A 20488-nucleotide genomic window follows, 5' to 3' on the forward strand; every position below is an offset into this window, starting at 1 on the left:
TTATAGAAAAATGGAATGAAGTACAGAATATCATCCTGAGTGAGGTAACCCAATCATAGAAAAACACAATTGGTATGTACTCATTGATAAGTGAATATTATCCCAATAGCTGCAACTACCAAAGGTGGAATCAACAGACCACAGGAAGCTCAAGAAGAAGGATGGCCAAAATGCAGATGCTCCCACTCCTCCTTAACAGGGGAAAAATATCCATAGGAGGGGATATGGAAGCAAAGTTTAGAGCAGCGACTGAAGGAACAAGGAACGGCCATTCAGAGCCTGCCCCACACGTGGCGGGCGCGCACACACTCACACACACACACACACACACACACACACACAAACACACACACACACACACACACACACACACACACACACACACACCCCAAAACTAGATTAAGATTGATGAAGCTGACCAAACTCCATCTGGAACCCTGGTGCACGGAAGCTCCCGGAAAGGGCGGCGCAGATCGTCCTGGTTGCTGCTGCCTCAAAGAGCTCGTAGGCAGCACCCCACGAGCAAACTTGAGCCTCGGGACCACAGTAACACCAACTTTTCTGCTGCAAGAGACCTGCCTGGTGAACTCAGGACACACAGAGGCAAAATTCCTCTAGGACCGGGCACTTCCGGTGTTTACCTGGAGTCCCAAACCCGCGGATCCTGGCCCGCAGCAACTCTCTGCTAGCAAACCCCGTGGGAGAGAGACCTCACTGCCTGGTCAGGTGGGCACTCCTGAGGCTGCAGAGCAGAAGAGACCACCAACACTGCCCATCCCTGCTCACATCCCTGGCCGAAGAGGAAACTTTATAAGGCCTCTGGGTTCCCGTAGAGGAGGGCCCAAGAGCAGCAGTACCGCTGTGTCTGAGACACCGCCAGAACCTGAAGGGATCTACCAGATAAACAGTTCTCTGCACCCAAAACCCGTGGGAGGGAGAGCTAAACCTTCAGAGAGGCAGACACGCCTAGGAAACCAGAAGAGACTGCACTCTGCACACATCTCTGACGCCAGAGGAAAACACCAAACTCCATCTGGAACCCTGGTGCACGGAAGCTCCCAGAAAGGGGGGCGCAGATCTTCCTGGTTGCTGCCGCCAGGGAGAGCTCGTAGGTAGCACCCCACGGGCAAACTTGAGCCTCGGGACCACAGAGGAGGGCCCAGGAGCAGCAAGACCACTGCATCTGAGACACCACCAGAACCTGAAAGGACCTACCTGATAAACAGTTCTCTCCACCCAAATCCTGTGGGAGGGAGAGCTAAACCTTCAGAGAGACAGACACGCCTGGGAAACCGGAAGAGACTGCACTCTGCACACATCTCTGACGCCAGAGGAAAACACCAAACTCCATCTGGAACACTGGTGCATGGAAGCTCCCGGAAAGGGCTGTGCAGATCTTCCTGGTTGCTGCCGCCATGGAGAGCTCGTAAGCAACACCACACGAGCAAGCTTGAGCCTCGGGACCACAGGTAAGACCAACTTTTCTGCTGCAAGTGACCTGCCTGATGCAGGCCCACAGGAACAGCTGAAGACCTGTAGATAGAAAAAACTACACGCCCGAAAGCAGAACACTCTGTCCCCATAACTGACTGAAAGAAAACAGGAAAACAGGTCTATAGCACTCCTGACACACAGGCTTATAGGACAGTCTAGCCACTGTCAGATATAGCAGAACAAAGTAACACGAGAGATAATCTGAAGGCGAGAGGCAAGCGCAGGAACCCAAGCAACAGAAACCAAGACTACATGTCATCATCGGAGCCCAATTCTCCCACCAAACCAAACACTGAATATCCAAACACACCAGAAAAGCAAGACCTAGATTTAAAATCATATTTGATCATGATGCTGGAGGACTTCAAAAAAGACGTGAAGAACTCCCTTAGAGAAACACAGGAAAACATTAATAAACAAGTAGAAGCCTACAGAGAGGAATCGCAAAAATCCCTGAAAGAATTCCAGGAAAACATAAATAAACAAGTAGAAGCCCATAGAGAGGAGTCACAAAAATCCCTGAAAGAATTCCAGGAAAACACAATCAAACAGTTGAAGGAATTAAAAATGGAAATAGAAGCAATCAAGAAAGAACACATGGAAACAACCCTGGATATAGAAAACCAAAAGAAGAGACAAGGAGCTGTAGATACGAGCTTCACCAACAGAATACAAGAGATGGAAGAGAGAATCTCAGGAGCAGAAGATTCCATAGAAATCATTGAATCAACTGTCAAAGATAATGTAAAGCGGAAAAAGCTACTGGTCCAAAACATACAGGAAATCCAGGACTCAATGAGAAGATCAAACTTAAGGATAATAGGTATAGAAGAGAGTGAAGACTCCTAGCTCAAAGGACCAGTAAATATCTTCAACAAAATCATAGAAGAAAACTTCCCTAACCTAAAAAACGAGATACCCATAGGCATACAAGAAGCCTACAGAACTCCAAATAGATTGGACCAGAAAAGAAACACCTCCCGTCATATAATAGTCAAAACACCAAATGCACAAAATAAAGAAAGAATATTAAAAGTAGTAAGGGAAAAGGTCAAGTAACATATAAAGGCAGACCTATCAGAATCACACCAGACTTTTCGCCAGAAACTATGAAAGCCAGAAGATCCTGGAGAGATGTCATACAGACCCTAAGAGAACACAAATTCCAGCCCAGGTTACTGTATCCTGCAAAACACTCAATTAACATAGATGGAGAAACCAAGATATTCCATGACAAAACCAAATTTACACAATATCTTTCTACAAATCCAGCACTACAAAGGATAATAAATGGTAAAGCCCAACATAAGGAGGCAAGCTACACCCTAGAAAAAGCAAGAAACTAATCATCTTGGCAACAAAACAAAGAGAAGAAAAGCACACAAACATAACCTCATATCCAAATATGAATATAACAGGAAGCAATAATCACTATTCCTTAATATCTCTCAACATCAATGGCCTCAACTCCCCAATAAAAAGACATAGATTAACAAACTGGATACTCAATGAGGACCCTGCATTCTGCTGCCTACAGGAAACACAGCTCAGAGACAAAGACAGACACTACCTCAGAGTGAAACGCTGGAAAACAACTCTCCAAGCAAATGGTCAGAAGAAGCAAGCTGGAGTAGCCATTCTAATATCAAATAAAATCAATTTTCAACTAAAAGTCATCAAAAAAAATAAGGAAGGACACTTCATATTCATCAAAGGAAAAACCCAACAAGATGAACTCTCAATCCTAAATATCTATGCCCCAAATACAAGGGCACCTACATATGTAAAAGAAACCTTACTAAAGCTCAAAACACACATTGCACCTCACACAATAATACTAGGAGATTTCAACACCCCACTGTCATCAATGGAAAGATCATGGGACAGAAATTAAACAAAGACGTAGACAGACTAAGAGAAGTCATGAGCCAAGTGGACTTAACAGATATTTATAGAACATTCTATCCTAAAGCAAAAGGATATACCTTCTTCTCAGCTCCTCATGATACTTTCTCCAAAATTGACCATATAATTGGTCAAAAACGGGCCTCAACAGGTACAGAAAGATAGAAATAATCCCATGCGTGCTATCGGACCACCACGGCCTAAAACTGGTCTTCAATAACAATAACGGAATAATGCCCACATATACGTGGAAATTGAACAATGCTCTACTCAATGATAACCTGGCCAAGGAAGAAATAAAGAAAGAAATTAAAGACTTTTTAGAATTTAATAAAAATGAAGGTACAACATGCCCAAACTTATGGGAGAAAATGAAAGCTGTGCTAAGAGGAAAACTCATAGCGCTGAGTGCCTGGAGAAAGAAACAGGAAAGAGCATACATATGTCAGCCGCTTGACAGCACACCTAAAAGCTCTAGAACAAAAAGAAGCAAATGCACCCAGGAGGAGTAGAAGGCAGGAAATAATCAAGCTCAGAGCTGAAATCAACCAAGTAGAAACAAAAAGGACCATAGAAAGAATCAACAGAACCAAAAGTTGGTTCTTTGAGAAAATCAACAAGATAGATAAACCCTTAGCCAGACTAACGAGAGGACACAGAGAGTGCGTCCAAATTAACAAAATTAGAAATGAAAAGGGAGACATAACTACAGATTCAGAGGAAATTCAAAAAATCATCAGATCTTACTATAAAAACCTATATTCAACAAAATTTGAAAATCTTCAGGAAATGGACAATTTCCTAGACAGATACCAGGTATCGAAGTTAAATCAGGAACAGATAAACCAGTTAAACAACCCCATAACTCCTAAGGAAATAGAAGCAGTCATTAAAGGTCTTCCAACCAAAAAGAGCCCAGGTCCAGACGGGTTTAGTGCAGAATTCTATCAAACCTTCATAGAAGACCTCATACCAATATTATCCAAACTATTCCACAAAATTGAAACAGATGGAGCACTACCGAATTCCTTCTACGAAGCCACAATTACTCTTATACCTAAACCACACAAAGACACAACAAAGAAAGAGAACTTCAGACCAATTTCCCTTATGAATATCGACGCGAAAATACTCAATAAAATTCTGGCAAACCGAATCCAAGAGCACATCAAAACAATCATCCACCATGATCAAGTAGGCTTCATCCCAGGCATGCAGGGATGGATTAATATACGGAAAACCATTAACGTGATCCATATACAGCAAACCAGTTGCTAACATTAAACTAAATGGAGAGAAACTTGAAGCAATCCCAGTAAAATCAGGGACCAGACAAGGCTGCCCCCTCTCTCCCTACTTACTCAATATAGTTATTGAAGTTCTTACCAGAGCAATCAGACAACAAAAGGAGGTCAAGGGGATACAGAACGGAAAGGAAGAAGTCAAAATATCACTATTTCCAGATGATATGATAGTATATTTAAGTGATCCCAAAAGTTCCACCAGAGAACTACTAAAGCTGATAAACAACTTCAGCAAAGTGGCTGGGTATAAAATTAACTCAAATAAATCAGTAGCCTTCCTCTACACAAAAGAGAAACAAGCCGAGAAAGAAATTAGGGAAATGACACCCTTCATATTAGACCCAAATAATATAAAGTACCTCGGTGTGACTTTAACCAAGCAAGTGAAAGATCTGTACAATAAGAACTTCAAGACTCTGAAGAAAGAAATTGAAGAAGACCTCAGAAGATGGAAAGATCTCCCATGCTCATGGATGCGCAGGATTAATATAGTAAAAATGGCCCTTTTACCAAAACGATCTACAGATTCAATGCAATCCCCATCAATATACCAATCCAATTCTTCAAAGAGTTAGACAGAATAATTTACAAATTCATCTGGAATAACAAAAAACCCAGGATAGCTAAAACTATCCTCAACAATAAAAGGCCTTCAGGGGGAATCACTATCCCTGAATTCAAGCAGTATTACAGAGCAATAGTGATAAAAACTGCATGGTATTGGTACAGAGACAGACAGATAGACCAATGGAACAGAATTGAAGACCCAGAAATGAACCCACACACCTATGGGCACTTGATTTTTGACAAAGGAGCCAAAACCATCCAATGGAAGAAAGACAGCATTTTCAGCAAATGGTGCTGGTTCAACTGGACATCAACATGTAGAAGAATGCAGATCGATCCATGCTTATCACCCTGTACAAAGCTTAAGTCGAAGTGTTTCAAGGACCTCCACATCAAAACAGATACACTCAAACTAATAGAAAACTAGGGAAGCATCTGGAACACATGGGCACTGGAAAAAATTTCCTGAACAAAACACCAATGGCTTATGCTCTAAGATCAAGAATCGACAAATGGGATCTCATAAAACTGCAAAGCTTCTGTAAGGCAAAGGACACTGTGGTTAGGACAAAACGGCAACCAACACATTGGGAAAAGATCTTTACCAATCCTACAACAGATAGAGGCCTTATATCCACAATATACAAAGAAGTCAAGAAGTTAGACCACAGGGAGACAAATAACCCTATTAAAAAATGGGGTGCAGAGCTAAACAAACAATTCACAGCTGAGGAATGCCAAATGGCTGAGAAACACCTAAAGAAATGTTCAACATCTTTAGTCATAAGAGAAATGCATATCAAAACAACCCTAAGATTTCACCTCACACCAGTGAGAATGGCTAAGATCAAAAACTCAGGTGACAGAAAATGCTGGCGAGGATGCAGAGAAAGAGGAACACTCCTCCATTGTTGGTGGGATTGCAGACTGGTACAACCATTCTGGAAATCAGTCTGGAGGTTCCTCAGAAAATTGGACATTGAACTGCCTGAGGATCCAGCTATACCTCTCTTGGGCATATACCCAAAAGATGCCCCAATGTATAAAAAAGACACGTGCTCCACTATGTTCATCGCAGCCTTATTTATAATAGCCAGAAGCTGGAAAGAACCCAGATGCCCTTCAACAGAGAAATGGATACAGAAAATGTGGTACATCTACACAATGGAATATTACTCAGCTATCAAAAACAATGACTTTATGAAATTCATAGGCAAATGGTTGGAACTGGAAAATATCATCCTGAGTGAGGTAACCCAATCACAGAAAAACACACATGGTATGCACTCAGTGATAAGTGGCTATTAGCCAAAATGCTTGAATTAACCTAGATGCCTAGAACACATGAAACTGAAGAAGGATGATCAAAATGTGAATGCTTCACTCCTTCTTTAAAAGGGGAACAAGAATACCATTGGCAGAGAATAGAGAGGCAAAGATTAAAACAGAGAGAGAAGGAACACCCATTCAGAGCCTGCTCCACATGTGGCCCATACATATACAGCCATCCAATTAGACAAGATGGATGAAGCAAAGAAGTGCAGGCCGACAGGAGCTGTATGTAGATCGCTCCTGAGAGACACAGCCAGAATACAGCAAATATAGAGGCAAATGCCAGCAGCAAACCACTGAACTGAGAATAGGACCCCCGTTGAAGGAATCAGAGAAAGAAATGTAAGATTTCGAAGGGGCTCGAGACCCCATACAACAATGCCAAGCAACCAGAGCTTCCAGGGACTAAGCCATTACCTAAAGACTAGACATGGACTGACCCTGGACTCTGACCTCATAGGTAGCAGTGAATATCCTAGTAAGAGCACCAGTGGAAGGGGAAGCCGTGGGTCCTGCTAAGACTGAACCCCCAGTGAACTAGATTGTTGGGAGGAGGGCGGCAATTGTGGGAGGATGGGGAGGGGAACACCTATAAGAAAGGGGAGGGGGGAGGGGCATGTTTGCCCGGAAACCGGGAAAGGGAATAACAGTCGAAATGTATATAAGAAATACTCAAGTTAATAAAAAAAAAAATTGATGAAGCTAAAAAATGCATGCTGAAATGGACTGGATATAGATCTCTCCTGAGAGACACATCCAGAGCATGGAAACCACTGAACTGAGAACAGGACCCCCTTGGAGGTAATTAGAGGAAGGATTGAAAGAGTTGACAGAACTTGCAACCCCATAAGAACAACAATGCCAATCAACCAGAGCGTCCAGGGACTAAACCACTACGAAAGACTATACATGGACTGACCCTGCACACCACCTGCATATGTAGCAGAGAATAGCTTGCGGCACCAGTGGAAGGGGAAGCCCTGGGTCCTGCCAAGGTTGAACCCCCAGTGCAGGGGAATATGGTAGGGGGGCAGTAAGCAGAATGGATGGGGAATACCTGTATGGGGTTGGGGTAGGGGATGGACTGTTTCTAGTGGGCAGAGAAAGTTGTAGGTGTTGTGATTTGAATTTTGTGTTGCCTCTGCAGTGTAAACCAAAATGAACTCCTTTCTGCCTAGGTTGCTTTTGTAAGGTATTCTATCAAAGCAGTGGAAGTGAACAGTGGCCACCATCCTTTTACCCAGTTCTCAGGCAAGTTGTATTTCTAACAGAAAGGCATCTGGAAGCAGTGGATGCCCTAAGCCATGCTGAAGGGAAACAAGCAGGTAGCAGGGGTTTTGTTTTTGTTTTTTAGCAGGGCCCCAGCTCACCTACCTGGATGGTTTTAGTGGTCCACAAACCAGAAAAGGTTTCCTCACTGCATAAGTTGAAAAGTCTCCTTCACATTTTCAGTATGAGTCAGAAAGTGTCATTTTTACAAAACTAGTACCAAAGTATCTTTCTTTATAAAAACCAAGAATTTATGGCTCTGATAGTTGAAGTATAATAGAAAATTTGGCTTAAAGTAGGAGCTGCCCATATCTTTATATTCAAGGCATTTTTACTGTGAGATTAAACTTCCTTGGTTTGTAGAAGAAAATGACTTTTAAATTACTTTGGAATTTTTGCTTCATTGTAGATCATTCAAGTGTATTCTAATCATTGCAGAATAAAATGCAAAAATAAAAAATGTTCCTCTCTTTCTCACTGGAGGAGTGAGGGAAAAGCGGCACAGACGTGGATTTTTCATCTTCCTTAGATATATTCCCTGAGCATAATTGCCTCCAGGCCTGTGCTTGTTTCATGGTGGTTACCCACAGTTATTAAATCCAGAATTGCAGTTTTCCTATGATGTATAATAAAACTGTGTCTTTCCCTAGTGTTTCTACCTATCCTTCTGAAAAATTACTTGCAAAAGGACGGCAATTAATATTTAAAATGGCAACCATTTCACGTCTATGTAAGAATATTATATGGAAGAGCACAGCGAGCCTCTCTTTTTGGAGTACAAGCCCTCATTATGCCATCTACTGGCTATATAGTTGTAGACAAGTTCTTTTTCTTCTTGCCTCAGCTTCCTTATCAGAATGGGGGATCTGATTTCATAACATTATTGTAGGTAATCAAGAAGACAGGATTAGCAAAATAGCTCTAATAACCTTTGGCATTTAAGTACACCATACATATTTGATAATAAAAGAAAAATAAAGGTAAAATAAAATATGACAATGTGGTGGTACAGAGTGGGAGGGTTCTGACACTGGGCAATGAGGCAGTACAGAGTTGGCAGTCTCTGATACTGGCCAATGTGGTGGTACAGAGTAGGCAGGCTCTGACACTGGCCAATGAAGTAGTACAGAGCGGATGGGCCCAGACACTGGCCAATGAGGTGGTACAGAGTGGGCGGGCTCTGACACTGGCCAATGAGATGGTACAGACCTGGACACTGCTTGTGCAGTGTGTTCATTTCTCTAGTTTACCTAGCCTGTTTAGATGTCCATTTTCTTCCCATGAAGTGGAATAACTGTTCCCAGTAACATGAGCTTTGCAGGTTCCCAAGAAGATTCATGGCACCGTCTCTGCTAAGCACATCGCACCATGCTATGATTACAAATACACAATTTCTTTGAGCTTGGGACTCTGCTTAGAGACTTAGGCTTAATTCTTTACTTCCCATTTCCAGGTCATGTTTGGACATCTTGAAACTTGGCTAAATGCATGACTCTAGGCACGTAGAAAAGATGTAAAGTAGATCGAGCAAGTCCACAATGGGCCTTGTAGGATTATTTGCATCAGGAAGTAATTATACTAGCCACAAACATGTTGGTCCCTAAACCACATAAATCATCACTCTTTAGAACACGGCATTCCACTCAAGCGGGATCGAAGGAACAAAGTTGACAACTTTCATTGTCAAATTCCAGAGTTTCCATCTATTTACGTGAGACTGTTGAAGGCGTTCCACCTGTAGACATGTCTCTAACCAACTCTTCTTAATTCATAATGGGAGATTGTTGTTGTATTGCTCCTCAAGCCCCTTGAATGTTAAGCAAGTTCTCCTGGAAGGCATCGTAGAGAAGATGCCAGATTCTAATAGAGAAGCGTGGTTAGCATGGAATCAAAAGGGCAGATTGTTCTTGGACTCACAGACAATAGATTTAGAAATGCAGGTTCGCAGTAAGAAGGGGGTACCACCTGACTTAAACGCCCTGTTCAGTATTTGAATAGCTGTGTGCTTCTGAGACTGCTCTTTATTACGTCCTTGCCTATACAACCTGTACCTGCTTGATAGGTAAGACAGCATGTGATTTCCACACCTAAGGTTACAAACTACACTTGTTCTTGAAAAGCTTTAGAGTCCAAATCTTCTACTTTGGACAGACTGTGTTTTAACCACCACAACTATTTACCTAACATATGCTTAGTCCTTCTTTAAAAATCCAGAGATTTGGCTCCTTTCCACATGAGGTTAGCCATGCAGGAACTGAGTTGAAACTGTCTTCTTTAGATGAGACTTAATTCCTGCCATCTATTCAGGCAACCATAATCCTTTCTGGGTCTGGATCACTCATCTACATTATTACATCTTATTAATGTGTGTGCTTCTAGGCATTTGAGTTTGTATTACTCTGACAATTGAAATTTTATCTATTTTTCTATGCTTTGATCTATTATATTTTTATTTCAAAGCTTAATTCTCAAATGTAAGACTTATTTTCTCATTTTCAGATCTGCTTCACTGTCACCTCTAAGTAGGGAAAACACATATGAGTCTGTAAGTCCTTTGAGGGTTACAGTGCCATGAAGGCTAAAGTGTGACCCTCATAGCACAAAAACCCTTTTTCCCTCCAGACTAAAGAATATTAAGGATTCTCATTTTCTTGACTTTCTGAGGCTCTATAGTCTGCTCTCAGAGAATCCTAATGTTCACATCTGCATTTACAAGTGATGTAGTTGAATGCATTATCTACAAATATATTTTATCATGTGATTTCTATTAGTTAACAAGAGACTATTTTTAACTTCAGTTGTGAATTATTAATAATCTGATAGAGCAGTGTATGTGTACATTCTTAGGATCCTGAGAACTACAGTTTTTATGAAATACTGTTTTCTCTAATGAATGGAGAAACTGGCTCACTAACTATAAAAATGAACTTGCAGCGACCTGAAGAAGTGGTTCAACAGTTCCATGTACTGCTATGGTAAACACTTCAAATTCAAGCCCCAGCATCCATTTTAGGCTCACAATCCAACCACTTATAACACCAGCTCCAGGGGACCCAAAGCCCTATCCTGAGATTCTAAACTCCCACACTCAGCTACACACATACAATTAAAAAACAAAATACAGTTTTATTTTAAAAGGTACTTGTGTCTCAGAGAAAGTTTTTTTCAAATTAATAAGCTGTCTTCCCCTTTATTTCCTATTAATCTTAATAGATTATGACTTATTTCTGAGTGATATAAGTAGGTCTCAGTAAGAAAATATAAATCTTTCCCAGGTTTAGTGTATCTTGCTGGTCTATGCTATATCAAATATTACCATTTTTAATAACATGTGGGGATCGAAGTTATATCACCTCTCTATATACCAAGAGTATATGTGTCAGAATACTCTTCTGTATCCTCTTTAATCTATGATTTAAGCACAAAATATTTTAACAGAGTCACTGGCACATGGTCACTTCTTCATCATCAATTTTATCATCATTATCAGTTCCATTATAGTGCTTTCTTCTTTAATTTCAGAATATATGTATTGATTGCATGAGCTGTTTCATGTCTGTATTCTAACAGAGTATGGGGCACAGGCAGGTGCTTAGTGAATGACAGATTGAGCTTTTCATAAGAGGAGTCCCCATATTCAGAAAGAATCCAAGAAAACCACCTCATACATTTTCTGCTGGAAAGTACTTTTAAAATATGAAGATACTAAAGGGTAAATAGATACCCATTCTCATGCATTATTGTTGTAGAAGAAGCCTCAAAGTAATATAATTGATGTTATAAAAATTTGTTAATACATTTACTTAGAAGACATTATATCACACAAAGTAGAACTTAGCTAAGGGATTACTGCTTCCAAAATACCCTAGAGATAAGTAGTATGCTACCGAGGCCTGTTGGAGATAGACACCATGAACAATACTAAGAAGTACATGTTTCTTCACCAGGATTGATCAGATATTTTAGTCCCAATTCCAAATAACATGTGTCCAACAGGCAGCTCAAGAGAGCAGTGCAGGGGCACAACGAATGTTGAGTTTTGCCATTAAGCCCTCTACGCTCATCAGGAAAAAGATGATTTTGCCAGATAGGCAAGATGACCTTGGGTAACAAGTATTTTAAAAAATAACACTTGTGTACTTAAAATAATTATGTGAAGATGTAGCATCTTTGTTATGTAATTGCCTATCTGCCTAAGTGGCTGGACTTGTACTTACTGTCTCTCTTTAAATTGTGCAAAGCGTAACCTGGGGTGTGACCTACAAAAAATAAAAGAATGAGTCTGAGGACTATGTATGCCTAGTGTGTAGACATTAGTACAATCTTGAAGTGGAGCCAACTCTTATTTGTGCATTTGCTATAGTGCACCAAGAGCTTTAGGAAGAGCTTTGCCTTTATCTCTAAGAGTGTGTAGTGATGTCTTATTGTGAAAATATTATTTCCATAACAGTAAAAGAAATAATGTGATGAAAATGGCTACAGTGCCAAAATCAGTGTACATATTTGATGAAACCCCATCAAAATTCCATAGGAACCAAAAAGTAAATCTTTAAATCCACACTGAAACAAGAACAGACCTTTGGGCAGTCAAAATAATCCTAAGCAAAAACAAATAAGGCTGGAGTTGCCATCATACCTGATTTCAAGTTATCTCCAGAGCCTGAGAGAAGGGCATAACACTAGCGCTAAAACAAAACATGTCAATTAAATAGACGGAGGACGGAGATAAACAGTCACCTGATATTTAACAAAGACACCAAAAAACTATACATTGGAGAAAAGATAGTCTCTTCATTAAACAATGTTGGGAAAACTGCGTATCCAAATGCAGAAGAATACAACTAGATTCCTGTTCCTCATCCTGTACACCATCTACAAATGAATCCAGACTTCAATGTAAGATCTGAAGTGTGAAACTTAGAGGGAAAAGCAGAGAAAACCACTTGAACATTAGCAATAGCTTCCTAAGCAGGACTCTAGCCACTCAGCAAATAATGCAAACAGTTGACAAGTCAGATCTTATGAAATTTTAAAGGTTCTATGGCAAAAGAAACAATTGCATGAAGAGACAGGCTATAGAACAGTGGTTCTTAACCTTCCTAGGGCTGTGATCCTTTAATACAGTTCATCATGCTCTGAGGACCCCCAACCCATAGTATTATTTTTGTCGCTACTTCATAAGTATAATTTTGCTACTGTTATTAATTGTAATATAAATATCTGATATGCAGAATATCTGATATGTGATCCCTGTGTAAAGGTCATTCAATTTCCAAAAGGGTCATAACCCAAAGGTTGAGAAGGTTACTATAGAATGTCAGAAAATCTTTGTTAGCTACATGTCTAATAGAGGATATTACCCAAGATATAATCAACAGACCACATGAAACTCAAGAAGAAGGACCACCAAAGTGTAGATGCTTCAGTCTTTCTTAGAAAGGGGAACAAAAATACTCACAGGAGGAAATATGGAGACAAAGTATGGAATAGAGACTGAAGGAAAGGCCATCAGAGACTGCCCTACCTGGTGATCCAGCCCATATACAGCTACCAAACTCAGACAATATCGCTGATGCTAAGAGGTACAAGCTGACAGGAGCCTGATATAGCTGTTTCCTGAGAGGCTCTGCCAGGGCATGACAAATACAGAGGTGAATGCTAGCAGCAAACCGTTGAATTGAGAATGGGGTCCCCAATGGAAGAGTTAGAGAAAAGAATGAAAGGAGTTGAAGCAACGCCATAAGAACAATTATACCAACAACCAGAGCTCCCAGTGACTACCATCCAAAGACTACACATGGACAGACCCTTGGCTCCAGTTGCATATGTAGCAGAGGATGGCCTTGCTGGGCATCAGTGGGTGAAGCCCTTGGTCTGGCCAAGGCTCAATGCCCTAGTATAGGGGAATGTCAGGACAGGGAGGCAGAAAGGAGTGGGTGTGTGTAGGAACTCTCTCATAGAAGCAGGGGGTAGGCAGGTGGGGTATATTCTGGAGGAGTTGGAAGAGCTCTGGGAATGAAGATGATAAAAAAGATATATATTATATATAATATATGAATGTTATATATACATGTATTATGTATAAAGTGTATATTATACAAAATTTTCAAAGAATTATTAAAATATTATATTTAAAATATACTTATGTAAGCCATAGTATATATATAAAGAATATATAAAAATGAAACTTAAAATATTAAAACAAATGTGAAGATAAACCTGACAAATATAGTGTTGTCAGTGACCTTTGTGTGGTGGGGATCTCTGTGGTAATTGAGACCCTGTGGTGGAGAGTTGTAATAAAGTAAGATGTAAGAAACAGGAGGCATGAAGGTTATTTCTTCCAAATAACAATCTGAAGATCTCCAAGGAAAGAAAACAAGGACAGTGCAATGAATTAATTTCTGTGTCCCCACCCACCCAATTTCTATTTTGAAGCCCAATCCTCTACAGTGGGAGAAAATGAATGCTTAGGGGAAAAATAGCATTCAGAATAGGTCATGATGGCAGGACCATTGTAGAGAGATTGCTGGCTTTCTACCACATGTAGAAATTTTTGTGTGTTATTGTCAGGATGACCAATATAGGTAGGATTGCATACTATGTGTTTCACAAAGCTTGTAAAACATATTTTGAAAGACTTTTTTGACATGAAGAAGTGATATGTTTGATCTGATAACACAATGACTTACAAGTATAAAACTACCTCTCCTAATGTCGAGATTGTCTTCTTTTTGCTTTGTGGAAACTGTTTACTTTTATGAGATCCCAATTATCAAATACTGACCTTACTTCCTGAGTGTTTGGAGTCTATTCAGGGAGTCCTTCTATATCTTGAAGGCTTCTCTACTTTGTCCTCTGATAGTTTCAAAAGAATGTTTCCTTTTGAATAGATAGAAGGTAGTAACATATGGACAATGTATAAATTGAAAACAGACTCGTGTTATTCTATTTCTCTCAGAAAATCTGAACCAAATTTGGCATAATGTCATGAAGTTAGTTGGAGGCAGGAGAATATCCACAGCTTATATAGAAGATTTAAGCAATTAGATGTGCTTTAAGAATAAAACAAAACAATATTTATATCAGCTTGTCAACTCTACAAAAAGTCATTCTTTAGTGGCAAACCAAGCAAGAGTGGTGACATACACCTGTAATACCAGCACTCACGAAGATGGGGGAAGGGGGTTTGAGTTGTAGGCTAATGTGGCTTGTCTAATGAGTTCCTGGCCATTGTCACCAACCCAGTAAGGCTGCAAACAACACAGAATCAGTGACATGGTGGCACGCATCTGGAAGCTCAGTCCTTACAGAATGTGAAGATGATAAGTAAATTCCCAGTCTTGTCTTGAGCCAGTTCAAGACCAGCCTGGGCTATAGCACACTCTGCTTCTAAAATAAACAAATCTTCCCCCAATAAAAATTGTAAGATCTTCTACTGCCTCATTGGACTCTTAAGCATTTTTGCTGTGTAAACTTTAATAAGGGAATATTGTAGACATCTAGAGAAGTGGAGCATAAATCATAAGTGCTCACAAAGATATCTGAGTACTAGAACAAGCCCCCAAAGCAAGCAAAGTGTTAAATTTTGTGTTAATCAGGAAAGCAATTGCTGCATTCAATTTAGAAATATAGAAAAATTCCACCAAATTGCTTTATACGCAATTTTATTAATTCTAACCCAAGGAATACTAATATAAGAGATACTACTCTGGAGGCTGGACTGTTTTTGTATTTACAATTTAATTAATTCAAGCCACATTTTATGAAGCCAGTAAAATTGCTTACAGGAGGCCAACAGAAAAATCAAAGACGTTGGCCAATGTGGGCAGACACACTGGAGAGTCTAATGTAACCAGCTGTCTGTTTCTGTCTCTCTGTCCTGGTTTTGCCTCTGTTATGACTTTGGCATACCCTTTAGCCAGATGGAGAAATCAGAGAAAACATAAATTGGGGCTCATAAAAATGGGGATTGGGCTAGAGAAGAGCTCTTTGATTTATGATATATTGTTTTGAAAAATAAAAGGAGGGTCCATTTAAAGTGAGTATAATATTGTAAGATATATAAGTGAAAATATTAAATTACTTTTTAAAGTAACACATTCTTCTCAAGTTACCTATAGAATACGTGGATTCTTCTTTATTTTATATGACATGGATTGGATTCTTCCCAGCATCCCTATCATTCCCTTTAAATCTCATTCTAGACATAGCTACCTGTTCATAATTGATGTGCAGTCCTGTAGACCAACCATGTCTGTGAATTTGCTTATGAATGTGTCTCATACCTGAGATGACGAATTTTGCTGTAGCTTGTTGATTTCATTTAACATTTAAGGAGCGTTGCCTGTAGTGTATCTATTTAGCCTGATTATTAAGAACAAAATACTATTTCTTAGTATGCAGTATTACTCAGATTAGTTCCTTATTAATTTAACCATTTCACTGTTCATGACCCACTGCAAAGTCTTTCATATAATAGACAATTCCACCAGGAATATTTTAGTATGTCCATCTTTGTAGCAGAATGAGATCACGACTTAATGCATGACAAGATCTGGGAAATGTGGTGGTGGTGGTGGCTGTGGTGATGGTGGCTGTGGTGGCTGTGGTGGTAGCAGTGGTAGCTGTGGTCATGGCTGTGATGGCTGTTGTGGCTATGGTGGTGATGGTGGTATCAGAGATATGTCCTTTATGTATTTGCCTTTGGTTTTCTATTTTGCTTGAATAACTTTAGACAGTATCATATCTTTCACCAAATATGACAACCAGAAGTTCTAGGCTTAGATTCTATAAAGATCACCCTCTTCCTTTGTATTAGCAAAGGGGAGAGGTTGGTTTGCATCGATAGGTCATTCTAATGCTACAGCTGTGTAAATAGAACATGCTGATTTTATGCATTTGCAGACAGGATAAATGGACATGCTAAAATGCAGATTCATGCCACAGTGCCAAACTATGCTTAGTATAGTCTTTGGCAGAGTAACAGAAACAATGGCAATGCATTCCCATACAAGTGTCTCACATTCAGAGCAGCGGGCACTTTTTCTGGACCTCACGGACAATTAAGACTTAGGACTGCTATCCTACTGTGCACTCAGCTGTCCCTTTAACCTGCCTTTAAGTAAACAATGTAACAAACAACCTTACTTGTCTTGGACTTCTCATGTAAGCAATTTAAGCTAACACACAGCTACAACCTCAAATTATATACTCTTCAATATTGTTGACCCAAGAGTAGCATATGTATAATTTGTACGTGTGTGATGATACTCATTTGCTGAAAACAAAAAATATTAGACTGAAACCTGTCCTACCAAATAAATATTCATTATAAATGTTGAAGGCAGCATATGGCTATTGCTTCATAAAGAATGGTGTTTGAAATAGTGTTTCTTCTTTAGGTCAGTTGGAGTCAGTGACTTAATCACTTGTAAACCTCTGTTAAAGATTTCTGCAAAGTGTATTCTTTATTCCTTCTCCATGTGGTACCTTCTGTGCTATTCAATAAAAGAGAATCAAAGCCCTTCGCTAGACACAAATACTCAGACATGGGCAGAGAGCCTCAGGCAAGCACAAATTCATGCCCAACAAACAGACAGGGATGATAGAAGAAATAGGGAGAGCAAAGTAGAGAAGTCAATTCTGAGCTCATTCTTGGTCAAGGTAAATCAAGAAGAAGTGGGTTACTAATTTTTGAGTAATAAGACACCCATACATTGTTGGTAGCTTGGGGTTTAGTATTAATGTACTCAGGCTGTCTACATTGTGGTGCCTTGTGTGGAGAGTCTTTAATATATTACATATATGCATCTTGGGTTCCTGTGTGAGGAACATGCGAGGCTGTGTGAGGAACTTCAATGCATTACTGAAGCATTTTGGAGCACCAAGGGTGAGGGGAGAATAGCTTGAACTCTTATTAGCATATTTGGAAGATCCCAGAGACACAGACACTCACTCAAGACAGACACCGGGACAGAATCACAACACAGCATTCATGCAGGCACAGATCTAGACTCAGCAGACAGACAGAGAATAGTGAAAGACATGGAGGAACAAGGTAAACACATCAAATCTGGTTAAATGATATTATGAGAAGTACTTTATTGATTTCTGTCCTTAGTGCAAAACTGACATGTTATTGGTGACTTGAAGTTTATTACTAGTGCACACAAACTGATCACAACAAACAACTATACTGTTCTATAATATTGTGTGAGATGTTATACATTATATGTATAAATAAATGTATATATTTATATATGTATAAATATGTGTATCTGTATGTATAAGTATTAGTATATATAGATGTATACTTAAGATTACTAAGAATATACACACACACATACACACACACAATGACTTTGAGAAATGTCAGGTTCATACATCTTTAATAATATTAAATCAGTTCACTGCAAAGAGCCAGCAAATACTTTCTTTGTGCCATGTGTGATATGATTCTCATTTTTTACTGTGGCTTTTGTCATGGAGGTTGATTACAAAAGGTAAATAAAGACATGTAGTTTGTAAGAGTTTTAGGTCCCCAGAAATGATGTTTGTTATGTAATTTGCACTAACAGTTTGCAAAGGGAAACTTTCCCCTTACCGATTGGAGAGTTGAGTCATATCCTGTGAATCTGAAGCAATGGGTGGTATTTAAACCTCACTGGTCCCTCCCACTTTCACTCTAAGTCTCTGCAGTTCAGAGCAGCAAGTGCTCAGTGCCGAGAGGCTGTTGCTCTCCCCTGGAGGTGAACAGACACTCTAGCTCTGTGTTCTATGAAGAAAGCCAAGTCTGCACAGTGAAAAATGATTTGTTCATTTCTCAAGCACTATGTTAGATAGCTACAGGCTGAAAAGTTTCTGCAATTTACCGCTCGTTTGTCATAAGGTACGTGCAAGGTTTGGATTTACTCTTTGGATTGTGGCAGCTTTAAATGCATGTGGCAGTTTCAGGATTGTGCCTCAGAAAATGTTCTATCCCTGAGTACTGAGCATGGTATTTATGAGTCTGATGTTTGTATTTTGGACTTACAATGCATCCCATCTAGGAAAGACCTAATTTAAGAGATCAGTATCCTCTTGGAACTTGTTTATGAAAAAGGCAGAACCTTGGAAATGCTGAGACTCTGTTAGTTTTACATCGCTTTAGATTGTTTTTAAGAATCAGTTATTTTAGGTTATCAGTTTGGAGGTCTTTTTCCATTTTGTTATCCTATGTTTCTATTAAAGGTTAATATTAATAAATATTAAATTAATATTCAAATAAATTAAGGTTTTCATTCTTTCCTAAATGATTATGGTTCTTTACTGACATAACAAGAAGGTCTCAGTCACAATTCAATGTGAGAAGGAAGGTAGCAAAGGCTTCTTGTCTTGCCATGTGTGGACTGGAGTAAGGGGCTATGGGCTTTGGAACTTCAGGTTGAGCAATTTTTTTTAAATGTATGTGAGCTTGTTTACCACAGCCTGCTTTTTCATGTGCTGTGAGACAATCATGGTACAGGTTGATGCATGGAGAACTCTGCATAGAAAATGACTGACAGCTTTGTTTAAGAGGTTTAGATTAAAGATAACAATCCTGTTGAATTAGATAACTGACTCAAGAAAATGAATGTAAAATTTAGGGTAGATATCTTGTGTTATTTAACTTCAGACACTCATATTTAAAGCCATTAACTTCATTTGACATGGAGGAAGTGGCTAATTTGATTTTGAGAGCTCTAGCTATAAATTTGTAGTATAGAAATGAGCTGAGTTCTTAATGTACTAATGACAGTTGGTACTATTAATACTTTCTTCCTAATTGACTCACTGTCATATTAGGAATGCTTCATTTCTGTTCAGATTTATATACACTATAAAACTGCTAGATTCTAACTAAAACATAGAGGTTACATTTCACTAGAAATATAGTCAATAATTAATATTTTTGCAAAGGTCAAAGGGTTAATGAGATGATGGAAGGAAAATTATTTTCCTCTTCTTTAGAGGATGAATTAAATTTATTTTAACTTCCAAGCATATTTGAAGGAGTACTTGGTACTTGAGAACAAAAGCTCTATTAGAAAATGGTACCACTATGAGAGCATTCAGGACCTTCAGTAGTGGAAAAAAAAAACCCTACATATTCACAAATAATGATATCTGTGATAAATAGAATATTTTGGTACTTGAATATACATTATACTCTTGTTTTTTAACAATATGCTACTTCCAGCAGTATTTAGCAGTTTATGCCATTGACTGACATGGCTGACCACAGAGGCATGGTGGTTCCCCTTATCCCTTCTCTTACCTCATTCTTTGGCTGTTCTCCTGGTTCCCTTCCTCTGCAGAAGTGTGGGCCAGTGGTATGAACAGCACTCAGAAACAAGATAATATTTCATTTCTCAACCTGATTTAGTTGAAGAAATGGGTGAAGAAGATATATATGGCAGAACAAGCCTGGAAGAACATGTGGGGTTCGGAGTAAGAGAGTGTTTCTAAGGGGTTGTTTCTGAGCATATGGGGTTCGAGGCAAGGGAGTACTTAGATCTCTGATATAAACAATGCATGTGTTTCCAAGGGGTTGTTTCTGTGTTTTACTAAAGTAGAAGAGTTTGAGATGTCAAAGA

At 39.4% G+C, this 20488-nt stretch overlaps 1 protein-coding gene across 14 annotated transcripts in view; it reads left to right on the forward strand.

The window, feature by feature from the left end:
• Mctp1 (multiple C2 and transmembrane domain containing 1) overlaps positions 1 to 20488 on the forward strand; it is a 694629-nt gene that overhangs the window by 203422 nt on the left and 470719 nt on the right. For 2 of the 14 annotated variants that reach the window (XM_039102158.2, XM_063281699.1), the window contains exon 1: positions 18168 to 18762. The exons of 8 other annotated variants lie outside the window; for them this stretch is intronic. Coding sequence is in view for 5 of the 6 variants with exons in the window: in XM_063281699.1 (XP_063137769.1) it covers positions 18706 to 18762 (57 nt within the window). In the remaining variant the exon portion in view is untranslated. Of the gene's footprint in view, positions 1 to 18166; positions 18763 to 20488 lie in introns of those variants that run through there. 4 more of the 14 variants (XM_039102155.2, XM_039102159.2, XM_039102156.2 and 1 more) reach the window with 4 other exon arrangements.

The sequence above is a fragment of the Rattus norvegicus genome, chromosome 2, assembly GCF_036323735.1.
Source record: "Rattus norvegicus strain BN/NHsdMcwi chromosome 2, GRCr8, whole genome shotgun sequence".
NCBI lineage: Eukaryota > Metazoa > Chordata > Mammalia > Rodentia > Muridae > Rattus > Rattus norvegicus.